Genomic DNA, 27,709 nt, shown 5'->3' on the forward strand with positions numbered 1-27,709 from the left:
AATCTTTCCAATAAATTCTTTCCTGCTTGAAGTTAGAGTCAGTTTTTATTTCTTGTAAGCAAAAGTGTATAGTATAGGCCTTTAGGTACCAGCTCCATATATGAAATCATCACTTTTTATTTGATAAAACGATCTGCTCAATTTGCAGGAAGTTAGATGGCGGTTTTATTGGGCATTACTGTTTGTCTAGGTTTCAGAATAAAACACAAATTATTTTTAACATGGTAGGAATTTACACCTTCTTCTGACCATTGATCTTTTCTATGTTACTCCTCCCACCTCAACTTATCTTAACCGTCATTTCAACTTATCTTAACTGTTATTTCATTCATTAAAAAAAAACTTATTTAAAAATATTGCATCTCTAAATGTATTATATATTTCTGCTTAAGAGATTGAACATTAAAAAGCATTTTTTGTGGAGCAAAGAGGACTTTTAGGGGAGTGAAACTACTCTGTGTGATACTATAATGGTGAATACATGTCATTATATATTTGTCCAAACCCATAGTATGTACAGAAGAATTGATACTTTTGAACTCTCAAAAAAAGTCTTCTCTCGAGAGAAAAACTGACTCATTGGAAAAGACCCTGATGCTGGGAAAGATTGAAGGTGGGAGAAGAAGGGGATGACAGAGGATGAGATGGTTGGATGGCATCACTGACTCAATGGACATGAGTTTGAATAAACTGGGAATTGGTGATGGACAGGGAGGCCTGGCGTGTTGCAGTCCATGGGGTCGCAAAGAGTTGGACATGACTGAGTGACTGGACTGACTGATGGTATGTACAATACCAAAAGAGAACCCCAGCGTAATCTGTGGACTTTAGACGATTATGATGTGCTGATACAGGTTCATCAACTGTAATAAATGTTCCGCGTCTGGTGGGTCATGTAGTAACTCGGGAGGCTATGTTTGTATAGGGGGAGGGGGTATACAGGAAATCTGTACTTTGCTCTCGATTCTGCTATGAACCTAAAACTGCTCTAAAAATGAGGTCTACTTTTAAGAAAAAACAAAACCTTTTTCTAAACTGCAAACAAAGCTCGTCCTTAATCTATCTCATAATCATAATAATCATCACCCACATTGATTCTGCTGCTGGCGTGCTCCTCTGGCTTTGGTTTCTTTTTGGTCTCTTTGCTTTTCTCGGTCAGATGTAAGTGATGCTCACATTGCTTCATGATCTTCTTGGAAGACGCCCAGCTCTCCCCTTGTTGTTCAGCTGGGGCCACGCACTGTCCTCCCCTCACCTCTGTGCCCTTGGCCTTCAGGACATCTCTGGCTCTCAGGAGGCTGCAGGTGCAATTCCACGGATTTCCATCCAAATACAGGTACCGGAGGCGAGGCAGCACCTCCAGGGCTTTGAGGTCTAAAGCGGAGAGCTTGTTGTTCCTGAGGTTTAGAACCTGAAGCTGCTTCAGATCCTTGACCTCCCTCTCAGCAATGTCCTGGATGGCATTGCCTTTTAGGTCCAGCCTGGCTAAGGTTCCTGGGAGCCTGCAAAAGCATGGGAACAGGATGTGAGAGGAGGCTGTGACCGTCATTCCAAACAGCCGAGGCAACTCAGACTGAGCAACATCCACCTCTGCTGTACCGTTCTGTTCCCTCTGAAGCGGGAAAACAAGCTTTCTTTTGAAAAGTTAATTTAAAGTACAAACCACAGTCTTACCTATTGGCCTTTAACCCTTTCTCATAGGACTTATTTTCTAACCTTCTGATTTCCTCTATTTTATATTCATATATTTTTCTCCTCCAGTGAAAATCTTGAAAAAATGGCTAATTCCAAGTCTGGGGCAAAGTAAGCTAGAACATCTGAACCAGAATGCAATGAAATGTTCAGAGATTAGTGGAACACCCATCATGATGGCTGCTATAAAATTACAGTGTTAACAAGAGTGTGGAGAAATCGGAATCTTTGTGCATTGTGGATGGGAGTATAAATGGTACAGATGATGTGGAAAACAGTATGGTGGTCCTCCCCAAATTAAAAGTACAATTGCCATATGATCCAGCAATTCCACTTTTGTGTATATACTCAAAATAATTGAAAGGAAGTTCTCAAAGAGATACTTATGTACCCATGTTATACTCCCACGTCAAATTCACAATAGTTAAAATGTGGAAGCAATCCAAATGTCCATTGATTGATGAATGAGTAAGCAAAATACAAAATATAAGTACCTACAATGGAATATTATCCAGCCTTAAAACCAAGGAAATTCTGACTCATGCTACAACATGAATAAGGAGACTATGCTAAGTGGGAAAAAAAGCCAGTCATAAAAAGATAACTTCCCTGGTGGCTCAGACGTTAAAGAATCTGCCCCAGTGTAGGAGACCCGGATTCGATCCCTGGGTCAGGAAGATTCCCTGGAGAAGGACAACCCCCTCCAGTATTCTTGCCTGGATAATTCTACAGACAGAGAAGCCTGGTGTGCTACAGTCCATGGAATCACAAAGAGTCTGACTGACAAACACTTCACTTCAAAAGATAACCGCTGTATGAGTCTACTTATACAAGATGTCTAGAGTAGTCAAATTCACAGAAACAGAAAGTAGAATAGTGGTTGTCAGGGATTTAGGGGAGAGAGGAAATAAGCTGTTTAATGGGTACAGAGTTTCAGTTTCACACGATGAAAAAATTCTGGACACTGGTTGCACAACAATGCAAATATACTCAGCATTGAATTGCACATTTTAAAATGGTTAACGTGGTAGATTTCATGTTATGTGTGTTTTACCACGATTTTTCTTTTTTTTTATAGAGATAATGATAATGATAATGATAATCCCATGAACAAACGAACCAGCTTGGAGAGGCTCCTACTAATGAAATTTGAGGATCAAAAGAGACTAGCAACTATAAATAACCATAACTATAACTATAAATAACCAATAACTGAATGAATTAAGATCTCTGGGTCCATAGTGATATTTATTAAAAAAAAAAAAAAGAAACAGAAAAAGAGAGAGAAAAAAGCTACACAATAATGTTAAATGGGGAAAATAGAAGACAAAATTGACTGATCTGAAATACATAAAAACAACTTATGGCTAGACATGGGTTCTTTTTGAGCAGTTATGGATGACTCCTTTATTTCTCAGCACACAAAGTTTTCAACCTTGAACAGGTATTGCTGTATAATCAGGAAAAAAAAATTTTCAACGGTGGATACCAATTTGAAAAATTTCATGCTAACGACTGTTGATAAAAATAAAAAAGGATCACAGTTGTGAACTGAAAATCTTTCTGTGAGTCAACAACTTTCCATTAAGTGCTATTCTCTTTATGAAGTGCAATAAATGAAAAAGTTTTATGGGAAAAAAGTCCCACAAAATACCACCCAAATGCTATCTTCATGCCATCTGAACGTATTCTATTTTATGCTTTTTAGTATTCACTGGAATTTTTTATGGTGGTCTCAGTCATATGATTGCTATGCCAAAGAGAAAGAAACAAATGAATTTAACCATATTTTACAACAATATTACCTTTTGTTTGTTATAGTGTTATTTTTAGATGAATTTAATTCTAAAAGGTTAATCTTTTAGGTTACTGGAATGGGTAGCCATTTTCTTCTTCAGGGGATCTTCCCAACCCAGGGATCAAACCCTAGTCTCCCGCATTGCTGGCAGATTCTTTACCATCTGAGCCACCATGGAAGCCCACGGTTACTGGCACTTAGCCTAGATTTTGCCCTTGGTTTTTTTCTTTGATATTTACATTTTATAGTTGTATATATTTATGTTTATGTATTTTATATTTGTATTCATCTCCTAAACCATACAATACATATACATACATAAGTGTTTGTGCTTTTGAATATTTTAAAGTCATGCTTGTTTAAGGTGACTTTTTAAAATTTGGAATTAAATTTACCTAACAAAAGAAGTTAATTTACCAGGGAAAATCACTTCATACAGTTTAACAGTGTGGTATAAGCTTCTGCAAAGACATTTTTTCTTAATAAGTTTGTTGTTAATACAATTAACAATTTTCAAATTGATATCCATAGTTAAATTCAGTTTGAAATTAATTCCTGAGAGAATGCAACTTTGTGCACACACGAGCTTATCCAGCTCACATCTCTAAAAGTTAGACAGAAAATCTGTGTGTAGCTTTTATTTTCCCCAAGAAAAAATGGACTGTTAATTGGTGATGATGCAGCAACCAAGGCTCTGTAAATATTGACGGTACAAGGGGCACAGCTGAGGAAAGATACGGTAAACTCAAGAGTCAAGTCTCCTTATCAAGACTTTGAGTTCTAACTCTGCACTAGTATGTAACTTCAGGTCACATACTAGCTCTTTTTTTTTTTTTTTTTTTTGCCACATCCACAGCATGTGGGATCTTTGTTCCCCAACTAGGGATTGAACCCACGCCGCTTGCATCGGAAGTGGAGTCTTAACCACTGGGCCATGGGGAAGTCCCAGTTATTTAGCTTTTTAAAGCTTCTGATTTTCCAAGTATTCACTGCACAAAAGTCACATTAAAATGTTAACTAAACACAATGAGCAAGCCAAGCTTTTCTTTTAAACAAACACAGTTATTCAGTTATCAGCTGGGTAGCCAAAAACTGTACCTGTTCTTAGGAGTATCTTTTTTTTCTTTCATGTTATTATGGATAATCAAAATGGTATTATAAGAGAAATCAGTAATTTCCTGCTTTTGTGATCTTTTGGCAGTCATTTATTTCTTTGATATAATTTGTCTTTATAAGTCTGATTTCTATAAAAATGTAGCCCTGATTTTAAGACAAACAAGTGTCTAGAAATGCTGTTTGTTCTTTGGGCAGTATCCCTTTTTAGAGTAAAAAGAAGCAAACCCCCATTTTGTCAGTAGATGGCACTTCAGTGTAAGAGAAAATGCTAACTGTCTTTACTAAGTTGTAGAAAGCTATTCTGGATTTGAATTATCCAAATTGTGAATAATGAAGGAGTGGTGTAACTTTTCTTTGTTCCCTGAGGTGCAGACTGGTGAAATGAGAAGCAGCAAAAAGCGAGACCCAGGTTCTGGGTAGTCTAAAAAATCTAAGTTGTGGTTGAGTCACTCAGTCGTGTCCGACTCTTGCGACCCCATGGACTGTAGGCCACCAGGCTCCTCTGTCCATGGAATTTTTCAGGCAAGAATATTGGAGTGGGTTGCCATTTCCTCCTCCAGGGGATCTTCCTGACCCAGGGAACAAACTCAGCACATATGGCTGAGTCACCAGGGAAGCCCAAGGAATAGATAGTAATGTATTTTAATTCTTTATAGGAGGGAAACCATGGAAAAACTTTCTGGGGTCCTCCCAAATTTCCAGTTCAAATAAAAATTGCAGAGTAGGGGTTTGGTGGTCCTGACGGGGAATTTAAAAATCACTTTCTATAAAAACACAGGCCAAGTTCTCTGACAGAGTAGAGAGCTGGGTGGCTTCATTTATGCCTCATGGGCATATACCCCCTGGTAGCTCACTACTTGCCCCATTGTCCTTTCCCAGTAGTTCTCAACCTGGGCTACGCCTTAAATTCATCTGGGGAGCTTTTTAAAAATACTGATGCCTGGGGTGATGACATAATTGGTTTGAAGTGAGGTCTAGGCATGAATGGGCTTTTTTAAAGTTATCCAGATAATTCAGTTGTGATATCAGATTTGAAATTAGGGTTAGCTCAGGCTTGCAAGGGCTTCCCTGGTGGATCAGTGGTAAAAAATCTGGCTGCAAAGCAGGAGACCTGGGTTCAACTCCTGGGTTGGGAAGATCCCCTGGAGGAGGGCATGGCAACTCACTCCAGTATTCTTTCCTGGAGAATTCCATGGACAGAGGAGCCTGGCAGGCTACAGTCCATACGGTTGCACAGAGTCGGATAGGACGGAGGTGACTGAGCAGCAGCAGCAGCAGGCTTCAGTTCAATTCAGTGGCTCAGAAGTGTCCAACTCTGCAACCCCATGGACTGCAGCACGCCAGGCTTCCCTGTCCATCACCAACTCCCGGAGTGTGCTCAAACTCATGTCCATTGAGTCAGTGATGCCATCCAGCCATCTCATCCTCAGTCGTCCCCTTCTCCTCCTGCCTTCAATCTTTCCCAGCATCAGGGTCTTCTCCAATGAGTCAGTTCTTTGTGTCAGGTGGCCAAAGGATTGGAGTTTCAGCTTCAGCATCAGTCCTTCCAATGAATATTCAGGACTGACTTCTTTTAGGATAGACTGGTTGGATCCTCCTGCAGTCCAAGGGACTCTCAAGAGTCTTCTCCAACACCACAGTTCAAATGCATCAATTCTTCTGCATTCAGCTTTCTTTATAGTCCAACTCTCACATCCATACATGACCACTGGAAAAGCCATAGCTTTGACTAGGTGGACCTTTGTTGGCAAAGTAATGTCTCTGCTTTTTAATATGCTGTCTAGGTTGGTCATAGCTTTTCTTCCAGGGAGCAAGTGTCTTTTAATTTAATGGCTGCAGTAACCATCTGCAGAGATTTGGGAGCCCAAAAATATAAAGTCTCTCATTGTTTCCATTCTTTCCCTATCTATTTGCAATGAAGTGATGGGACTAGATGCCATGATCTTAGTTTTCTGAATGTTGAGTTTTAAGCAGCAGGCTTGCAAACCCATTATACACTCTGTTGGGTAAAAGCATTGTGCTTTCTGTAGTCACTTATTAAGACACAGATACTCTGTCAGAAGTAATTAAGAATAATTAATGTATAGGAATGCAAGGGATTTCTGTGTGTTGATTTTATATCCTGCAACTTTACTATACTCATTAATTAGCTCTAGTAATTTTCTGGTGGAGTCTTTAGGGTTTTCTATGTAGAGGATCATGTCATCTGCAAACAGTGAGAGTTTTACTTCTTCTTTTCCAATTTGGATTCCTTTTATTTCTTTTTCTGCTCTGATTGCTGTGGCTAAAACTTCCAGAACTATGTTGAATAGTAGTGGTGAAAGTGGGCACCCTTGTCTTGTTCCTGACTTTAGGGGAAATGCTTTCAATTTTTCACCATTGAGGATAATGTTTGCTGTGAGTTTGTCATATATAGCTTTTATTATGTTGAGGTATGTTCCTTCTATTCACTTTCTGGAGAGTTTTTATCATAAATGGATGTTGAATTTTGTCAAAGGCCTTCTCTGCATCTATTGAGATAATCATATGGCTTTTATTTTTCAATTTGTTAATGTGGTGAATTACATTGATTGATTTGCGGATATTGAAGAATCCTTGCATCCCTGGGATAAAGCCCACTTGGTCATGGTGTATGATCTTTTTAATGTGTTGTTGGATTCTGATTGCTATAATTTTGTTGAGGATTTTTGCATCTATGTTCATCAGTGATATTGGCCTGTAGTTTTCTTTTTTTGTAGTATCTTTGTCAGGTTTTGGTATTAGGGTGATGGTGGCCTCATAGAATGAGTTTGGAAGTTTACCTTCCTCTGCAATTTTCTGGAAGAGTTTGAGTAGGATAGGTGTTAACTCTTCTCTAAATTTTTGGTAGAATTCAGCTGTGAAGCCGTCTGGACCTGGGCTTTTGTTTGCTGGAAGATTTCTGATTACAGTTTCAATTTCCATGCTTGTGATGGGTCTGTTAAGATTATCTATTTCTTCCTGGTTCAGTTTTGGAAAATTGTACTTTTCTAAGAATGTGTCCATTTCTTCCACGTTGTCCATTTTATTGGCATATAATTGCTGATAGTAGTCTCTTATGATCCTTTGTATTTCTGTGTTGTCTGTTGTGATCTCTCCATTTTCATTTCTAATTTTATTGATTTTATTTTTCTCTCTTTGCTTCTTATGAGTCTGGCTAATGGTCTGTCAATTTTATTTATCCTTTCAAAGAACCAGCTTTTGGCTTTGTTGATTTTTGCTATGGTCTCTTTTGTTTCTTTTGCATTTATTTCTGCCCTAATTTTTAAGATTTCTTTCCTTCTGCTAACTCTGGGGTTCTCCAGTTCTTCCTTTTCTAGTTGCTTTAGGTGTAGAGTTAGGTTATTTATTTGACTTTTTTCTTGTTTCTTGAGGTATGCCTGTATTGCTATGAACTTTCCTCTTAGCACTGCTTTTACAGTGCCACAGGTTTTGGGTTGTTGTGTTTTCATTTTCATTAGTTTCTATGCATGAGAAAGTAGAAAAAGAAATTAAGGAAACAATTCCATTCACCATTGCAACAAAAAGAATAAAATACTTAGGAATATATCTACCTAAAGAAACTAAAGACCTATATATAGAAAACTATAAAACACTGATGAAAGAAATCAAAGAGGACACTAATAGATGGAGAAATATACCATGTTCATGGATTGGAAGAATCAATATAGTGAAAATGAGTATACTACCCAAAGCAATTTACAAATTCAATGCAATCCCTATCAAGCTACCAGCGATATTTTTCACAGAACTAGAACAAATAATTTCAAGATTTGTATGGAAATACAAAAAACCTCAAATAGCCAAAGCAATCTTGAGAAAGAAGAATGGAACTGGAGGAATCAATTTGCCTGACTTCAGGCTCTACTACAAAGCCACAGTCATCAAGACAGTATGGTACTGGCATAAAGACAGAAATATAGATCAATGGAACAAAATAGAAAGCCCAGAGATAAATCCACACACATATGGATACCTTATCTTTGACAAAGGAGGCAAGAACATACAATGGAGTAAAGACAATCTCTTTAACAAGTGGTGCTGGGAAAACTGGTCAACCACTTGTAAAAGAATGAAACTAGATCACTTTCTAACACCACACACAAAGATAAACTCAAAATGGATTAAAGATCTAAACGTAAGACCAGAAACTATAAAACTCCTAGAGGAGAACATAGGCAAAACACTCTCCAACATAAACCACAGCAGGATCCTCTATGATCCACCTCCCAGAATTCTGGAAATAAAAGCCAAAATAAACAAATGGGACCTAATTAAAATTAAAAGCTTCTGCACAACAAAGGAAAATATAAGCAAAGTGAAAAGACAGCCTTCCGAATGGGAGAAAATAATAGCAAATGAAGCAACTGACAAACAACTAATCTCAAAAATATACAAGCAACTCCTGCAGCTCAATTCCAGAAAAATAAACGACCCAATCAAAAAATGGGCCAAAGAACTAAATAGACATTTCTCCAAAGAAGACATACGGATGGCTAACAAACACATGAAAAGATGCTCAACATCACTCATTATTAGAGAAATGCAAATCAAAACCACAACGAGGTACCACTTCACACCAGTCAGAATGTCTGCGATCCAAAAATCTGCAAGCAATAAATGCTGGAGAGGGTGTGGAGAGAAGGGAACCCTCCTACACTGTTGGTGGGAATGCAAACTAGTACAGCCACTATGGAGAACAGTGTGGAGATTCCTTAAAAAATTGCAAATAGAACTGCCCTATGACCCAGCAATCCCACTGCTGGGCATACACACTGAGGAAACCAGAATTGAAAGAGACACATGTACCCCAATGTTCATCGCAGCACTGTTTATAATAGCCAGGACATGGAAACAACCTAGATGTCCATCAGCAGATGAATGGATAGGAAAGCTGTGGTACATATACACAATGGAGTATTACTCAGCCGTTAAAAAGAATACATTTGAATCAGTTCTGATGAGATGGATGAAACTGGAGCCAATTATACAGAGTGAAGTAAGCCAGAAAGAAAAGCACCAATACAGTATACTGACACATATATATGGAATTTAAAAAGATGGCACTGATGACCCTGTATGCAGGACAGCAAAAAAGACACAGATGTGTATAGCGGACTTTTGGACTCAGAGGGAGAGGGAGAGGGTGAGATGATTTGGGAGAATGGCATTGAAACATATATAATATCATGTAAGAATCGAATTGCCAGTCTATGTCGGATGCAGGATACGGCACGCTTGGGGCTGGTACACGGGGATGACCCAGAGAGATGTTGTAGGGAGGGGGGTGGGAGGGGGGTTCATGTTTGGGAACGCATGTACACCCGTGGTGGATTCATGTCAATGTACGGCAAAACCAATACAGAATTGTAAAGTAAAATAAAAAATAAATAAATAACTCAAAAAAAAAAGAATAATTAAGCTACTTTTCACTCATTAAACTTAGCAGGATTACTTCCCCAAATGCTTTCTAAAAGTCACCTGAATAGAAAAATTCACCAAGTTCACAGGTTTGTCCATGGCTGTCATAGCCCGCTGAGAATCCTTAGGTGATATAGTCACTCCCTAACTTGTTTTGTGACATTTTACTTGATGCATATTTTTTTGAGGAGCATGTAGTAATTGAAAATATAGTAGAGAAATTATTAAAATAACAAGAATGTTGCTGTTCAGTCACTCAGTCATGTCTGACTCTTTGCAACCCCATGAACTGCAGCACACCAGGCTTCCCTGTCCTTCACTATCTTCCAGAGTTTGCTCAAACTCATGTCCATTGAATCAGTGATGCCATCCAACCATCTCATCTTCTGTCATCCCCTTCTCCTCCTGCCTTCAATTTTTCCCAGCAATCAGGGTCTTTTCCAACGATCAGTTCTTCACATCAGGTAGCCAAACAGTACTGGAGCTTCAGCTTCAGCATCAGTCCTTCCAATGAATATTCAGGGTTGATTTCCTTTAGGATTGACTTATTTGATTTCCTTGCTGTCCAAGGGACTCTCCAGAGTCTTCTCCAACACCACAGTTCAAAACCATCAATTCTTCAGCATTCAGGCTTCTTTACGGTCCAACTCTCACATCTGTACATGACTACTGGAAAAACAATAGCTTTGACTATACAGACCTTTGTCAGCAAAGTGATGTCTCTGCTTTTTAATATGCTGTCCAGGTTTGTCAGAGCTTTTCTTCCAAGGAGCATGCATTTTTACTTTCATGGCTGCAGTCACCATCTGCAGTGATTTGGGAGCCCAAGAAAATAAAACCTGTTACCATTTCCATTGTTTCCATGAAGTGATGGGATAGGATGCCATGATCTTGGTCTTAAAAATGAGTCTTGAAATACTGCCCACATGCTCTAGCCTTAGAGCCTTTGTACTGGCTGTTGTGTCTAGAACACTCCCACCCCCACACACCTTGCCCAGTTTAGTTCAGTCACTCAGTCGTGTTCGACTCTTTGCGACCCCATGAATCGCAGCACACCAGGCCTCCCTGTCCATCACCAACTCCCGGAGTTCACTCAGACTCACGTCCATCGAGTCCGTGATGCCATCCAGCCATCTCATCCTCTGTTGTCCCCTTCTCCTCCTGCCCCCAATCCCTCCCAGCATCAGACTCTTTTCCAATGAGTCAACTCTTCACATGAGGTGGCCAAAGTACTGGAGTTTCAGCTTTAGCATCATTCCTTCCAAAGAACACCCAGGGCTGATCTCCTTTAGAATGGACAGGCTGGATCTCCTTGCAGTCCAAGGGACTCTCAAGAGTCTTCTCCAACAACACAGTTCAAAAGCATCAATTCTTTGGCGCTCAGCCTTCTTCACAGTCCAACTCTCACACCCATACATGACCACAGGAAAAACCATAGCCTTGACTAGACAGACCTTAGTCGGCAAAATAATGTCTCTGCTTTTGAATATACTATCTAGGTTGGTCATAACTTTTCTTCCAAGGAGTAAGCGTCTTTTAATTTCTAAGGCTGCAGTCACCATCTGCAGTGATTTTGGAGCCCAAAAATATAAAGTCTGACACTGTTTCCACTGTTTCCCCATCTATTTCCCATGAAGTGATGGGACCAGATGCCATGATCTTCATTTTCTGAATGTTGAGCTTTAAGCCAACTTTTTCACTCTCATCAAGAGCTTTTTAGTTCCTCTTCACTTTCTGCCATAAGGGTGGTGTCATCTGCATATCTGAGGTTATTGATATTTCTCCAGGCAATCTTGATTCCAGTTTGTGTTTCTTCCAGTCCAGCGTTTCTCATGATGTACTCTGCATAAAAGTTAAATAAGCAAGGAGACAATATACAGCCTTGACGTACTCCTTTTCCTATTTGGAACCAGTCTGTTGTTCCATGTGCAGTTCTAACTGTTGCTTCCTGACCTGCATACAGATTTCTCAAGAGGCAGGTCAGGTGGTCTGGGATTCCCATCTCTCTCAGAATTTTCCACAGTTTATTGTGATCCACACAGTCAAAGGCTTTGGCATAGTCAATAAAGCAGAAATAGATGTTTTTCTGGAACTCTCTTGCTTTTTCAATGATCCAGGGGATGTTGGCAATTTGATGTCTGGTTCCTCTGCCTTTTCTAAAACCAGCTTGAACATCAGGAAGTTCTCGGTTCACATATTGCTGAAGCCTGGCTTGGAGAATTTTGAGCATGACTTTACTAGCATGTGAGATGAGTGCAATTGTGCGCTAGTTTGAGCATTCTTTGGCATTACCGCCCCGGAAATTGCATTACAGCTAAATCTGTCAGCTTCTTCCAGTCTTTAATTAAAGCTTACCTTTACAAAGGGAGTACCATTCTTACCTTATTAGAAATTACAACCAGCCACCCCCACTCTTTACAGTCTTGAACCTGGTAACCCTGCTTGTTTTCTGTTGTTAGTTAAAACACCTAACAATATCTAAATGTTATATAGTTTACTTATATATTATGTTGTCATTATTTCACTGCTAGAATTTAAGAGCGAAAAGTTTTATCTCTCTATTAGACTGATGTATCCCAAGTGTCTGGCAAAGTACCTGGCACGTGGTGAATGCCAAAACATACTTGTTGAATTAAATTGATTGTATACGCATGCTTATTCATTAAGAGAAATTGATTACTTTTAAATCATTCTCAATATAGAATTTTAAATACAAAGTTCAGTTTGAAAAATCACTTTTTGATGTTTTGCACTGGGGATAGTTAACATACTATATACTTTTTAAATCCCTTTTTCAACTAGAAAAAAAATGAACATATGTCCATACAAAATATAATTTTATTCCTTTCTCATTGATAAGAAAATTAATCATAATGAACAATGACAATAAGTAAATCTAGTGCCACAGGATCCTACAGAACCAGAAGCTGTTATATTAATTGTGAGAAATTTGATAAGGAAGCCTTTTTTCTATAAAGTACTGAAAAGAAAAAGAATCTGCTGATAGGCACGTTTAATAAACAACATAGTATCTTTTTAAGGAGAATAATAGTACTTACTCTTCTATTTTTATTCTACTTTAAAATGTGAAACATGGGATAAAAGTTAAATAAATAGAGTCAATTAACATGAACATATTAGTAACAGATTATGACTTTGGTTAGAGGGGAACAAGCACAGTGGGTTGGGGATAGAAGTAGGGATATTTGGGAAAAGATTATTAAGTGCCAGAGTATGAGGATATATGTGTGTGTGTGCGTGAGAGAAAGAGAATAGAAGAAACAACTGGAAGCACGAAGTAAGACCAGCACAAACCGACTCACACACTCACACACAGGCCCACAGAAAACTAAGCAGCACCGTGCAGCACTGAGAAAAGCACGCGGCTCCTAAACACATAATTCAAAATAAATGCAATGTTAGATTTCAAGGTTTTGATTTTTCCCTTATATGCTATTCCAATGCTTTTAAAAATATAAATGTCTTACTACATTTCCCCCTCAGTTTTTCCTGGGGTCCTCGCTTTGGTAGTAGTTAAACACACGCCTTGCTTCCCAAATGGTGCAGTGGAATCTGCCTGATAATGCGGAAGATGCAAGAGACCCGAGTTCCATCCTTGGGTCGGGAAGATCCCCTGTAGCGAAACGGCAACCCTCTCCAATATTCTTGCCTGGAAAATTCCATGGACAGAGGAACCTGGCAGCTACAGTCCATGGGGTTGTAAAGAGTCAGACAGGACTAAGCATGCATCCCCTTAAGCACATGCCTAGTGGGCCTGTGGCTGGATCCAGTCCATAGTTTAGAAAACCAGAACACATGTTTACAAGTAATAGCCCCCTGTGATGTTCGTTAGCATACTTCCCTGAAGCTGCAGTTGCTTCTCATATAGATCTCCTGTTGGTATCTTGTCCCACAGGCAAGGTAAGTTAGTGTAGGAGTCAGCTTGAGGGCTGGCGATTCCAAACCCTTGTTTAAAACTTCTGCCTCTGAACCCTTGGATAGCTTTAATGAGATAAATTACGTTTACTTGGACTACTTTTCTTTCTTTTATAATGTACTTAGTTGCCCCCATCTTTGGAAGACTTCTCTGGTAAGTTCCATAGATGATAAAGCTCACTTACCGCAGAGGTATGGACAGCAGTAGGTTCTGCTCCAAGGCCAAATTGGAGAGCTGGGAACACTTCTGCAGGGCTCCAGCTTCAAACAAGCTGACGATGTTGTTGTCCAGAAACAAGTGTTTCAAATCTCGGAGGTCCCGGAAATCTTGCGCCGTAACTTTCCGAATCAGATTATTGCTGATATCCAGCTTTTGTAGCCGGGCTGGTAGTCGGAGGGGCAACGTCTGAAGTTGGTTTTGGGACACCTCAAGGGTGGTTAAATTGGCAAGGAGCTGTGCCCCCTCGATGGAAGAGAGTGAGTTTTCTGAGAGGTAAAGGTGGGAAAGATTCTCTAAGTGTTTCATATCTCGAAACCTCACCGCTTTGAGCCGGTTTCTCTCCATTTTTAAAGAGAGCAAAGATTTGGGGAGGTTAATAGGAATTTTAGTCAGAAAGTTACTACTGAAACTGAGAAATTGCAGAGACTGAAGGGAAGTGAAGAAGCTAGCTGGTATGAGATGTAGCTTGTTATTCTCCATGCTCAGATGTTTCAGATGGGGAAGTGCCAGCGGTCCCTCCACATTCTCAATGTTGTTGGCGTCTAACATCAAGCTTTGCAGACTGACAAGGGAGGAGAGCATGCTGGGAGAGACAGAAGAGATCAGATTGTTTTTCAGTTCAAGGATTTTTAATTTCTTCAGTCCTTCAAAATCAGATCCGTGAAGGACATATATTGAATTATCATTTAGTTTTAACACTTCAAGACTGGCCGGGAGAGCACGGGGGACCCGTCTTAACTTATTTTTCCAAAGTTCCAAGGTCTTCAAAGTACTCAGAGTTTTGAAAGTGTCGTTTTCTACTGACTCTGTTCCACTGGCCAGCAGAAGAAAATCTTCTAGAGCTAACATTTGGGTAAAGTTAGATAGCTATTAAAAAAAAAAAAAAAAAGCAGGGATGGGGAAGAGAGGAGAAAAGCAGTAAATTAGGATTATTATTTTTAAAAAGGCATATACGTTATCATTCAATACTAATGATACTTCAGCTTTTTCCTTCAGGATCTATTTTATTTTATTTTTTTACTAGAATTACTTAAAACTTTTTTTAATTGGAGGAAAGTTGCTTTACAATATTGTATTGGTTTTGCTATATAACAACACAAATCAATCATAATTATATGGACTGCAGCCTACCAGGCTCCTCCATCCATGGGGTTCTCCAGGGAAGAGTACTGGAGTGGGGTGCCATTGCCTTTTCTGCATAATTATATACATATATGTATATATACCCTTCCCTCTGGAACCTCCCTCCCCACCCCATTCCCTCCCTCAAGGTCATCAGAGCACGGGCTGGGCTCCATGTGGTTTTAAATTATCTCTTGGAAAAGGATAGAAACTCAGGTCCTGACCATTTTTATTCACAACTGCTAGCAGTGTAAGAGGTCTAAAATATTTTAAGAACTTTCATACGCTATTGGTAGACATAAAATTGGCCAACTTTTGCTGTGTATTCTTTGACCCAGCAAGTTTACTTCTAGGTAGAAGTGCTTACAAATTGCACAATGATGTGTGCGACAGGATGGACAGGATTCTTTGTTGCATCATCTTGTAACAGCCAAAAAGGAAACAATCTGGAAATTTCACCAAGCTGTTAACTAGAGTTGCTAACTCTTAGGGGGTAAGGTTATAGAGAATTTTCATTATTTATCTACATTTCGCATTACATTTAAACAATTTTAAGCATTAAAAGTAAAAAAAAAAAAATTAATGTCCTAGATACTGCTGTCAGTTGGATGGGCCTATCAGAAAGACATTTTCAAATATATTATAGTTTGGAAAATTAGTCTCCTTGTTCCCACTCCCCAGTTTTTGTTTCATTGATGAAAAAGATTCATGAAAAACAAATAGGATACATGTGTCTCCATGTCTGTAGAGCAAGGAGTCCATTCATGCATATACCCCAGACCTAATGCAATTTCCTCTCCTCAGTTTTGGGACTCTGATACACGTTCTCCATGGTTTGCAAGTTCAAGCACCCCTATCTTCCCACATACCCTCCAAACTCCTAGCTTGACATCTGCCTCTTTTTTAGGATGATGTAATTTTTGGTATTTGTTTCCCAGAGTAAAATCATGTTTAGGTAAATGAAGAATTGTTCCAGATTTTCCTCAGCTTGATAAATCTTCACAAAATTTTCAACCTGATTTAGAATTCAGTTAAGCTGGAATTTCCAATGCACAATTTTATGTCTTACTGTCTACAGCTTCTAAATGTTGATTTAATTGTGCAGTTGTACCCTTTTGTAATACCAGTATATGGTTAATACCTTCAAAGTGGGTTAATTCTGCAGCACATATTTGTTATATGTGATTATACTATAGGAGGACCTGTGATGTGAATTATGGTATATTTCACTGCAGATGGTGACTGCAGCCATGAAATTAAAAGACGCTTCCTCCTTGGAAGGAAAGTTATGACCAACCTAGATAGCATATTGAAAAGCAGAGACATTACTTTGCCAACAAAGGTCCATCTAGTCAAGGCTATGGTTTTTCCAGTGGTCATGTATGGATGTGAGAGTTGGATTGTGAAGAAAGCTGAGTGCCAAAGAATTGATGCATTTGAACTGTGGTGTTGGAGAAGACTCCTGAGAGTCCCTTGGACTGCAAAGAGATCCAACCAGTCCATTCTAAAGGAGATCAGTCCTGGGTGTTCTTTGGAAGGAATGATGCTGAAGCTGAAACTCCAGTACTTTGGCCACCTCATGTGAAGAGTTGACTCATTGGAAAAGAGTCTGAAAAGGGAAAAGGTTCTCTATGCTTATTAACACAAAATGACTATTCCCTGGATTCAGTTAAGACTATGACTGGTATTTACTGTGTAGGCTAGTCCATATACTTTATAAATAAAAATGGAGACAAATTGAAGCTCCCACACCACACTTTGTCCTCAAAGAAACTGTCCATTCAGATTCACGTCATCTCTGAGACTGGCTGTATAGTCAGCAGTGAGTGAGTTTGAATGAACTCAGTGAACGTGAGTTTGAGTGAACTCTGGGAGCTGGTGATGGACAGGGAGGCCTGGCATGCTGAGATTCATGGGGTCGTAAAGAGTCGGACATGACTGAGCGACTGAACTGAACTGAACTGAAAGCATCGCCTAAAATGGTACATTAGTTGAAGAATCTCATGTTAAAAATTCAGTAAACAAATATTTTTAATCATAAAATTTTTGGCAACTGCCTTGGCTTATATATTGCTGCTAACATTTGATATTTTCTTAATGATTAATCAGATGCATTAATTAGTCATAGTCCCAAGAATAATACTTTTTTTAAAAAATTTGTTGAGCATCTACAAGTTCCATATGCTTTTTTATATGTTATCATTAGTTCTCCTTGGACTGCAAGAGGAACAAACCAGTCAATCCTAAAGGAAATCAGTCCTATATATTCATTGGAAGGACTGATGCTGAAGCTGAAACTCCAATACTTTGGCCACCAGATGTGAAGAACTGGCTCATTGGAAAAGACCCTGATGCTGAGAAAGATCGAGGGCAGGGGGAGAAGGGGATGACAGAGGATGAGATGGTCATGAGTTTGAGCAAGCTCCAGAAGTTGGTGGACAGGGAAGCTTGGTGTGCTGCAGTCCATGGGGTTGCAAAGATTCGGACACGACTGAGTGACTGAACTGAACTGAATGAGGCTAAAAAATAAAAATAAAATAAATGACCTGTCCAAGACTCAGGGTGTTTAATCTATTCTTCATTTTAAAGTGCCTTTTTCTAGGCTTTCTTTCATATAAAGTCACAAATGACTCTACACATAGATTTGCACCTCTGGGACTGTTGATCTCCCAAAAAAAAGACCTTGATGTTGCAAATGCTTCCACTTCTATCTGTGTGACGACAAACCCTAAAAAGACTGCTGACTATACAGCCAGTCTCAGAGATGACATGAATCTGAATGGACAGTTTCTTTGAGGACAAAGTGTGGTGTGGGAGCTTCAATTTGTCTCCATTTTTATTTGTAAAGTATATAGACTAGCCTACACAGTAAATACCAGTTATATTCTTAACTGAATCCAGGAAACAGTCATTTTGTGTTAATAAGCATAGAGAACCTTTTCCTTTTATCAGGTGAATGCAGATTACTTTTGCCAAAGCAAAACAACACTCAGTTGTGGATGTGACTGGTGACGGAAATAAAGTCCAATGCTGTAAAGAACAATATTGCATAGGAACCTGGAATGTTAGGTCCATGAATCAAGGAAAATTGGAAGTGGTCAAACAGGAGATTGCAAGAATGAGCATTAACATTTTAGGAATCAGCGAACTGAAAAAGACTGGAATGGGTGAATTTAACTCAGATGACCATTATATCTGCTACTGTGGGCAAGAATCCCTTAGAAGAAATGGAGTAGCCATCATAGTTAACAAAAGAGTCCAAAATGCAGTACTTGGATACAGTTTCAAAAATGACAAAATTATCTCTGTTTGTTTCCAAGGCAAATCATTCAAAACCACCGCAATCCAAGTCTATGTCCCGACCAGTAATGCTGAAGAAGCTGAAGTTGAACAGTTCTATGAAGACCTACAAGACCTTCTAGTACTAACACGCAAAAAACATGTCCTCTTCATTATAGGGGACTGAAATGCAAAAGTAGGAAGTCAAGAGCTACCTGGAGTAACAGGAAAATTTGCCCTTGGAGTACAAAATGACGCAGGTCAAAGGCTAACAGAGTTTTGCCAAGAGAATGCACTGGTCGTAGTAAACACCCTCTTCCAACAACACAAGAGAAGACTCTACATATGGACATCACCAGATGGTCAATACTGAAATCAGGTTGGTTATATTTTTTGCAGCCAAAGATGGAGAAGCTCTATATAGTCAGCAAAATCAAGACAGAGAGCTATTGTGGCTCAGATCATGACCTGCTTATTGCCAAATTCAGACTTAAATTGAAGCAAGTAGGGAAAACCACTAGACCATTAAGGTATGACCTAAATCAAATCCCTTACAATTATACAATGTAAGTGACAAACAGATTCAGTGCATTAGATCTGATAGACAAAGTGCCTGAAGAACTGTGGATGGAGGTTCGTGACATTTTACAGGAGGCAGTGATCAAGACCATCCCCCAGAAAAAGAAATGCAAAAAGGCAAAATGGTTGTCTGAGGAGGGCTTGAGTATCTGAGAAAAGAAGAGAAGCAAAAGGCAAAGGAGTAAAGGAAAGATATATTTATTTGAATGCAGAGTTCCGAAGAAGAGCAAGGAGGGATAAGAAAGCCTTCCTCAGTGATCAATGTAAAGAAATAGAGGAAAGCAATAGAATGGAAAAGAGTAGAGATCTCTCCAAGAAAATTAGAGATACCAAGGGACCATTTCATGCAAAGCTGAGCACAATAAAGGACAGAAATTGTATGGACCTAACAGAAGCAGAAGATATTGAGAAGAGGTGGTAAGAATACACAGAAGAACTAAACAAAAAAGATCTTCATGACCCAGATAACTACAATGGTGTGATCGCTCACCTAGAGCCAGACATTCCTAGAATGTGAAGTCAAGTGGGCCTTAGGAAGCATCACTTCAAACAAAGCTAGTGGAGGTGATGGAATTCCAGTTGAGCTATTTCAAATCCTAAAAGATAATGCTATGAAAGTGCTGCACTCAATATGCCAGCAAATTTGGAAAACTCAGCAGTGGCCACAGGACTGGAAAAGGTCAGTTTTCATTTCAATCCCAAAGAAAGGCAATGCAAAGAATGCTCAGACTACCACACAATTGCACTCGTCTCACACACTAGCAAAGTAATGCTCAAAATTCTCCAAGTCAGGTTTCAACAGTACATGAACTGTGAACTTCCAGAAGTTCAAACTGGATTTAGAAAAGGCAGAGGAACCAGAGATCAAATTGCCAACATCCGTTGGCTCATCAAAAAAGCAAGAGAGTTCCAGAAATACACCTACTACTTTTTGACTATGCCAAAGCCTTTGACTGTGTGGATCACAACAAACTGTGGAAAATTCTTCAAGAGATGTGAATACCAGACGACCTGACCTGCCTCCTGAGAAATTTGTATGCAGGTCAAGAAGCAACAACTAGAAATGGACATGGAACAACAGACTGATTCCAGATTGGGAAAGGAGTACGTTAAGGCTATATATTGTCACCCCGCTTATTTAACTTCTATGCAGAGTACATCATGAGAAATGCTGGACTGGATGATGCACAAGCTGGAATCAAGATTGCTGGGAGAAATATCAATAACCTCAGATATGCAGATGACACCACCCTTATGGCAGAAAGTGAAGAAAAACTAAAGAGCCGCTTGGTGAAAGTGAAAGAGGAGACTGAAAAAGTTGGCTTAAAACTCAACCAACATTCAGAAAACTAAGATCATGGCTTCTGGTCCCATCATTTCATGGCAAATAGATGAGGAAATAATGAAAACAGTGAGAGACTTTATTTTTTTGGGCTCCACAATCACTGCAGATGGTGATTGCAGCCATGAAATTAAAAGACGCTTTCTCCTTGGAAGAAAAGCTATGACCAACTCATACAGCATATTAAAAAGCAGAGACATTACTTTACCAACAAAGGTCCGTCTAGTCAAAGCTATGGTTTTTCCAGTGGTCAGGTATGGATGGGAGAGTTGGACTATAAAGAAAACCAAACACCGAAGAATTGTTGCTTTTGAACTGTGTTGTTGGAGAAGACTCTTGAGAGTCCCTTGGATAGCAAGATCCAACAAGTCAATCCTAAAGGAAATCAGTCCTGAATATTCATTTGAAGAACTGATGCTGAAGATGAAGCTCCAATACTTTGGCCACCTGATGCAAAGAACTGATTCACTTGAAAAGACCCTGATGCTGGGAAAGATTGAGAGCAGGAGGAGAAGGGGACGACAGAGGATGAGATGGTTGGATGGCATCACCGATGCAATGGACCTGAGTTTGAGCAAGCTCCGGGAGTTGGTGATGGACAGGGAAACTTGGCGTGCTGCAATCCAGTGGTCGCAAAGAGTGGGACACGACTGAGCGACTGAACTGAACTGATTCTTAGTTAAAATGGCCTACCATTTTCTAAATATTCACTATGCTTATCTTTTGTCTTTTAATTGAAGGATACTTACTTTACAATTTTGTATTGGTTTCTGCCATACAACAACGTGAAACAGCCCAAGTTTGCTGATGCCTGCTCCTCCTAGAACCTCCCTCCCATCCCGCTCATCTGGGTCATCACAGAGCACTGGGCTGCCCTCCCTGTGTCATGCAGCCCCTCCCCACTAGCCGTCTGCTTTGCATCTGGCAGTGTATATCTGTAGTGCCACTCTCTCACCCTTGTCCCACCCTCTTCTTCCTCTGCTGTGTCCCCAAGTCTGCTCTCTACGTCTGCGTCTGTGTTCCTGCCCTCAAATAAGTTCATCAGTACCATTCTTCTAGGTTCCATATATATGTGTTAATACACAAACTTGGTTTTTCTTTCTGACTTACTTCACTCTGTATAATAGCCTCTGGGTTCATCCATGTCACTAGAACTGACACACACAGTGCTTATGTTTACAAAGCTCTGTGTGTAAACAGGATTACTCCCTTTTCACTGAGGGCAACTAAAGCTCAAGAAGGCAGAACAATTTGTCCAAGTATTTCTTGCTAGAAAGTGGAAGGATTGGGCTTCCAATCCAGGTTTATCTTACCCTAACACATATATTTTTTTAGGTTAATCTACTTATTTTAATTGGAGGCTAATTACTTTACAGTATTGTGGTGGTCTTTGCAATCAGCCATGGGTGTACATGTGTCTCCCCATCCTGAGCCTCCCACCTCCCTCCCCACCCCATCTCTCTGGGTTGTCCCAGAGCACTGGCTTTGAGTGCCCTGCTTCATACATGGAACTTGCACTGGTCCTCTGTTTTACATATGGTAATATACATATTTCAGTGCTATTCTCTCAGATCATCCCACCCTCACCTTTTCCCACAGAGTTCAAAAGTCTGTCCTTTACATCTGTGTCTCTTTTGATGTCTCTCATATAGGGTTGTAGTTACCATCTTCTTTCTAAATTCCATAATGTGTCAATATACAATATTTGTCTTTCTCTTTCTGACTTATTTCACTCTGTATAGCAGGCTCCAGTTTCATCCACCTCATTAGAACTGATTCAAATGCGTTCTTTTTTATAGCTGAGTAATACTCCATTGTGTACATGTACCACAATTCCTTATCCATTTGTCTGCCGACAGACATCTAGGTGGCTTCCATATCCTAGCTATTGTAAACAGTGCTGCAATGAACGTTGAGGTACATGTGTCTTTCAATTCTGGTTTCCTCGGTGTGTATGCCCAGCAGTGGGATTGCTGGGTCATAAGCAATGGCACCCCACTCCGGTACTCTTGCCTGGAGAATCCCATGGGCGGAGGAGCCTGGTGGGCTGCAGTCCATGGGGTCGCTAAGAGTCGGACACGACTGAGCGACTTCACTTTCACTTTCATGCATTGGAGGAGGAAATGGCAACCTACTCCAGTGTTCTTGCCTGGAGAATCCCAGGGATGGAGAGGCCTGATGAGCTGCCGTCTATGGGGTCTCACAGAATTGGACACGACTGAAGTGACTTAGCAGCAGCAGCAGCAAGGCAGTTCTATTTCCAGTTTTTTTTAAGGAATCTCCATACTGTTCTCCATAGTAGCTGTACTAGTTTGTACTCCCATCAACAGTGTAAGAAGTTTCCCTTTTTTCCACACTCTCTCCGCCATTCATTGTTTGTAGACTTTTTGATAGCAGCCATTCTGACCTGTGTGAGATGGGACCTCATTGTGGTTTTGATTTGCATTTCTCTGATAATGAGTGATGTTGAGCATCTTTTCATGTGTTTGTTAGCCATCTGTATGTCTTCTTTGGAGAAATGTGAATACATATGTTTTTAACTTTACTGTTTATAACGTGAATTTAGCTGAAGTGTATAGAGTTCTGGTGCCACAATGAGAAAGACACCCATTGATTTTCAACTTATCAGTTGAGTTTGCAGAGCTGACAAAGGCAAAAAAAAATCTGCCAGACTTGTTTTTTCCATTTCCGTGGGCTGAGCAGGGTTGTGCTCAAGAGATGTGGAAAGAGATGCTTTTGCCCTGGAGCTAACCTTGGAACTGTTGGCCATTTGTCAACATTGGTTAAAAAGCAAGGCAAATGTGGCTTGATGTTAACAATTAGGGCTTAGGGGAAAAAAAAGAAAAACAGACTTAGAAAGCTTAGCTAAGTAAAATTCCTGCCATCACAGTTTTACAGTTTGGTGAACCTAATATTTATGGAGATAAAAGTTACCATATAATATGAAAAGTTAAAGAAAAAAAAAAAGCAAGCCAAGTAAAATGAAACAGAGCAGAGGGGCCAATTCTGCTGGTTTCTCCATGAAAAGGTTTTGTTTCAGTTTTCAGTTAGCCCCCTCTCCAAGCACTAGAGGGTCACAGACCTTCCTTAGGCTCTGTTTAGGTCAAATGCACACAGGAATCTGACACGTTCACAGTGACTGCCTCAGACATATGTGAACCAAGCCAGCAATGAGTTTTCTAAACTATGGTGGAATTTTTCCTGATCATCGAAGCAACATTTGCTCTCCGTAAAAAATTTAAAAATTCTGGAAAGTATGGAGAGAATATAAAAAGAATTCATAACCTCTCCCTTGTTGATAAACTTATATATTTCTTTTTAAAAACTGTGTATTTATTTATTTGGCTGCAGTAGGTCTTAATTGGAGGCTTCCTAGGTAGGGTAGTGGTAAAGAATCTTCCTGCCAATGCAAGAGACCCAAGAGATGCAGGTTCATTCCCTGGGTGGGGAAGATCCCCTGGAGGAGGAAATGGCAACTCACTCCAATATTCTTGCCTGGGAAATTCCATGGACAGAAGAGCCTGGCAGGCTACAGTCCATGGGGTCACAGATAGCCAGACACAACTGAGGGACAGCACTGAGACTGCAGTTGCAGCACCGGGTATCTAGTTCCCTCACCAGGAATCAAACCCACGACCCCTGCATTGGGAGCACAGAGTCTTACCCGCTGGCCCATCAGGGAAGTCCCTATATATTTCTTTCTTTCTTTTTTTTTTTTTAGATATCTGCCTTTGAGATATTGTTTTTTCCCTATATATTTCTTACACAAGAAGAATTTGAAGTACCTTCTTCTCTTCCACAAAAGATGTATGAAAACGATTATTCTCACTGACTGCCACCAGAAAGACATTTCTGTGTGCATGCTAAGTTGCTTCAGTCATGTCCAACTCTTTGCAACCCTATGGATTATAACCCACCAGGTTCCTCTGTCCACAGAATTCTCCAGGCAAGAATACTGGAGTGGGTTGCCATGCCCTCCTCCAGGGATCTTCCCATTCCAGGAATTGAACCTGCATCCCCTGTGGCTCTTGCATTGCAGGCAGGTTCTTTACCACTGAGTCACTGGAGAACCCCAAAGACATTTCTATTTGTCCTTTATATGTTAGAGCTAAACCTGCAAAACTCTTAGAAGAAAATACAGGCATGTATTGTCATGACCTTAGGTTTGGTAAAAGTTATCTTGGGTATGGCACCAGATATGATCCTCTCCAGCAGCACCAGCTGTCCAGGTATAGGAGAAACAAAGGAAAGTGATCCTGTTAAATAGAGACTGAGGCTTTGCTGAATAAGTGTTGAGATACTTAATTGTGGAATGCAAAAGGGGAAGGGGTAGGGAAAGAAGATAAATAAGAAATGAACTGATTATCTGAGAGAATGTGGGTAGATCTAGAATTAGAAGTCTTCATGAGGTAGAATGATAAGTACAGCATATGGCAGCTGAATAGAAAGGAGATAATGACAAGAGAGCACATAAGGGAATTCAAGATTTTTGATTAGAAAAATTTTAGGTATAAAAAGGATTATTGGAGTGGGGTGCCATTGCCTTCTCCCATGATATAAACAAGAGAGTAGACAGCTGTGGAGAAGTGAAAATGTAGATAGATAATTTTTATGAGTTCAAGGAAGTGTGGGACTAGGATATTAAATGCTAAAGGCACCCCAAAAGATGCAGAACTTAGGATGGAGAGGAAGACTAGGGGATTTAGGATGAAAGAGACAGGGGCACAGTATAAAACTCACAGAGGAATAGAGTGTTATTGTCTGATGGTGTGCACCTCAAAGAAGTAGGGATTTTTATGGATAAAAGGGTGAATAAAATCCCTCTTTTCTTAAGGGCAGGAACTGTGAACTTTTAATACTTTTTAATTTTTTTGACTGTACCGTGTGGCTTGTAGGATCTTTGTTCCCCGACCAGGGATTAAACTGGGCCACATCGGTTGAGAGCCTAGAATCCTAACCATTAGGCCACTAAGAAACTCCTAGAACTGAATTTTTCATCTTTTATCTGCAGTCTCAACCATAGCATTCACAGACCCAAAGACAATTGAATCATATGAACAAGTAATAGAAACCTTTAAAATTGTGGTATGTATACACATACACATATATTATATATGTATATATAAACACGCTATGCATGCATACATATATATGTTATATATGTGTAGATATATACATATATGTGTGTATATATATATATATAGTTTCTATTGTTATTAATCTGTAGATCCATTTTAAGTCTTTTTGTTTAAAATACAGGCACCCAATTCTATAATTCAAACCAGATAAACAGAATAACATTGCATTCACTAAATGCGAGTAAAATATGGTCATTTAAAGCCTAAAGGATTTTTAAAAGGGAAAAGAGAAGTATTATTGCTCAGAACCTTCTACTTCCTTCACCAAACAGTCCTCTCTTTCTTCAACTTTTCTGCTGGAAACAGTCCTTTCTAGAGATAATTAACTAGGTTAAAGTCAGGGAAGTGGCAATATTGCTATTCAATGACCCTAAACCAATCAATATTGCTGTTCAGTGAACCTAAACCAGTGACAAATGAACTCAGTCAGTAAGTGAATTTGATGAGAAACATCATTTCATCTTACTGACTGCAGAGCAGCGGTGGGGGGTCATTACCAGGCTTCGCTGACACTCCACCTCTCAGTATCTGAAGTCCTCAGGACAAATATTTAAGCATTTTGCCCTTTAACCAGGTGTCTTGCTTGAATGCTGAGACCTGACAGGCATTAGGCACTACTGGATTAGAAGAGGAAAGTAAACAGATGACAACTAGGCAATGGTGCTTTTTGAACCTCGAAATAAATACCATGCCACGTATTTCACACTCCCAGTGTTTGTGTGCACCTACATTAAAATTTCTTGACCAAATAAAACAGGGGGGCAGGGAGGTGTCTCTGTTTGAAGGAAAAGTATGTTCACCTGCTGACTCTCTGCACCTGGATCATAGACAGGTATTTCCTTATCTTAAGGTTTGGATTGATGAGGGAGAAGCAGTGAGTGACCAGAGAGTCAGAGAATTTTCCATCTAGAAAATTCCTGGGATCCCCAATCTAATCCAGCCTTCTCATGTCATAAAAGTAACAAATACGGTCCAGAGATTTTTTTTTTTTTTTAACTGCTTGTCTAAGGTAATTCTATCTCTAGTGAGAAAACTAAAATGAGACCTCCAGTCTCTTGATACCTTTCAAAATACCAAAGGTCAAAAACAAGTTTCTTCATGTTATACAAGTCAGACAGATCTATAGCTCTCTTTTCAAGTGCCCTCTGAATAGGAAAGCATGAAAATAAAAGCCATAATTAAAAGCACATAGATCGAATAAAAATAAATAAATTAAAAAATAAAAGCACATAGAATGAGAATTTCAGTAATGTGGCAAAACAAAAACGTGTATTTCTTCTGTATAAGTTTCCATAGACATTAATGCCAGCTGGTTTGTAGGGTTTGTATGAATAATTCTTACATGCTATGTTTATCTTGATAGCCTTATAATGTTATAAGTATCATCTGCCTTCTATGGCATAAACAAAAGTATGTTTTCCCCCCCAAACAAATTATTTTTAAAATGGGGATATGAAGGAGCCAATGCTCTCAAACTCTTTTTGTTAAGAATCATTACTCTACTTTTACTAGGCAACAACATAATTAAAATTTTAAAAAACTAAAACAAAATATTATTTTATTATTGCGGGGGGGGGGCTCCTTCCCTAAAATGAAACATCCAGAGGCATATACCCATCTCACTACACAGAGCAAACAGGTAGCTAGTTCAGCGACCCAATTTCATAATCATCGCGTTTAAGTTTCGATTATTTACATTAAGTTTAACAACCCCGCAGTCACCCCTTCACCCTGTCTCACAATCTAAGTTGCAGGAGAGTGAGTGATTACCTGAAGGTGCTGAATTTTGCTATGGCTGATGTAGAGCTTCTTGGTGGTGGAAGGAATGCCGGATGGCACCTCCGATAGCCTGTAGCATTGCACCGACTGCTCTGAGTCACAGCTGCACCGTCCAGGACAGCGAGGATCGAAACCATAGCAGAGAGAGAGCAGAGCAAGGAAAGCGTAGAGCAGACACATCTCCCAAAACAGGGCCTCTCACGTAGCAGGCAAGTGTTCAGGCAATGTCTCACTTTTTATACCGTGAAATCTGATCATAGAACCTTATG

At 39.6% G+C, this 27,709-nt stretch overlaps 1 protein-coding gene across 1 annotated transcript; it reads right to left on the minus strand.

Annotated features, from left to right (window-relative positions):
* On the minus strand, window positions 1-27,709 carry LOC120862450 (nephrocan-like). Its single transcript, XM_040238421.1, has 3 exons — window positions 27,432-27,709; window positions 14,167-15,068; window positions 1-1,502 (listed from the first exon to the last, which is right to left on the minus strand). The coding sequence occupies exons 1-3, from the start codon at window positions 27,618-27,620 to the stop codon at window positions 1,055-1,057; spliced, it is 1,539 nt and encodes a 512-aa protein (XP_040094355.1). The 5' UTR covers window positions 27,621-27,709; the 3' UTR covers window positions 1-1,054.

This window comes from Oryx dammah, unplaced genomic scaffold (assembly GCF_014754425.2).
Source record: "Oryx dammah isolate SB20612 unplaced genomic scaffold, SCBI_Odam_1.1 HiC_scaffold_4, whole genome shotgun sequence".
Classification (NCBI taxonomy): domain Eukaryota; kingdom Metazoa; phylum Chordata; class Mammalia; order Artiodactyla; family Bovidae; genus Oryx; species Oryx dammah.

Coding starts and splice junctions, on each gene's coding strand:
- LOC120862450 (XM_040238421.1), bottom strand. CDS start 27,620: ATGTGTCTGCTCTACGCTTTCCTTGCTCTGCTCTCTCTCTGCTATGGT. Junction 15,069..27,431: donor GCAAAATTCAGCACCTTCAG/GTAATCACTCAC, acceptor TTTTTTTAATAG/CTATCTAACTTTACCCAAAT. Junction 1,503..14,166: donor CTGCTGTCCATACCTCTGCG/GTAAGTGAGCTT, acceptor ATGCTTTTGCAG/GCTCCCAGGAACCTTAGCCA.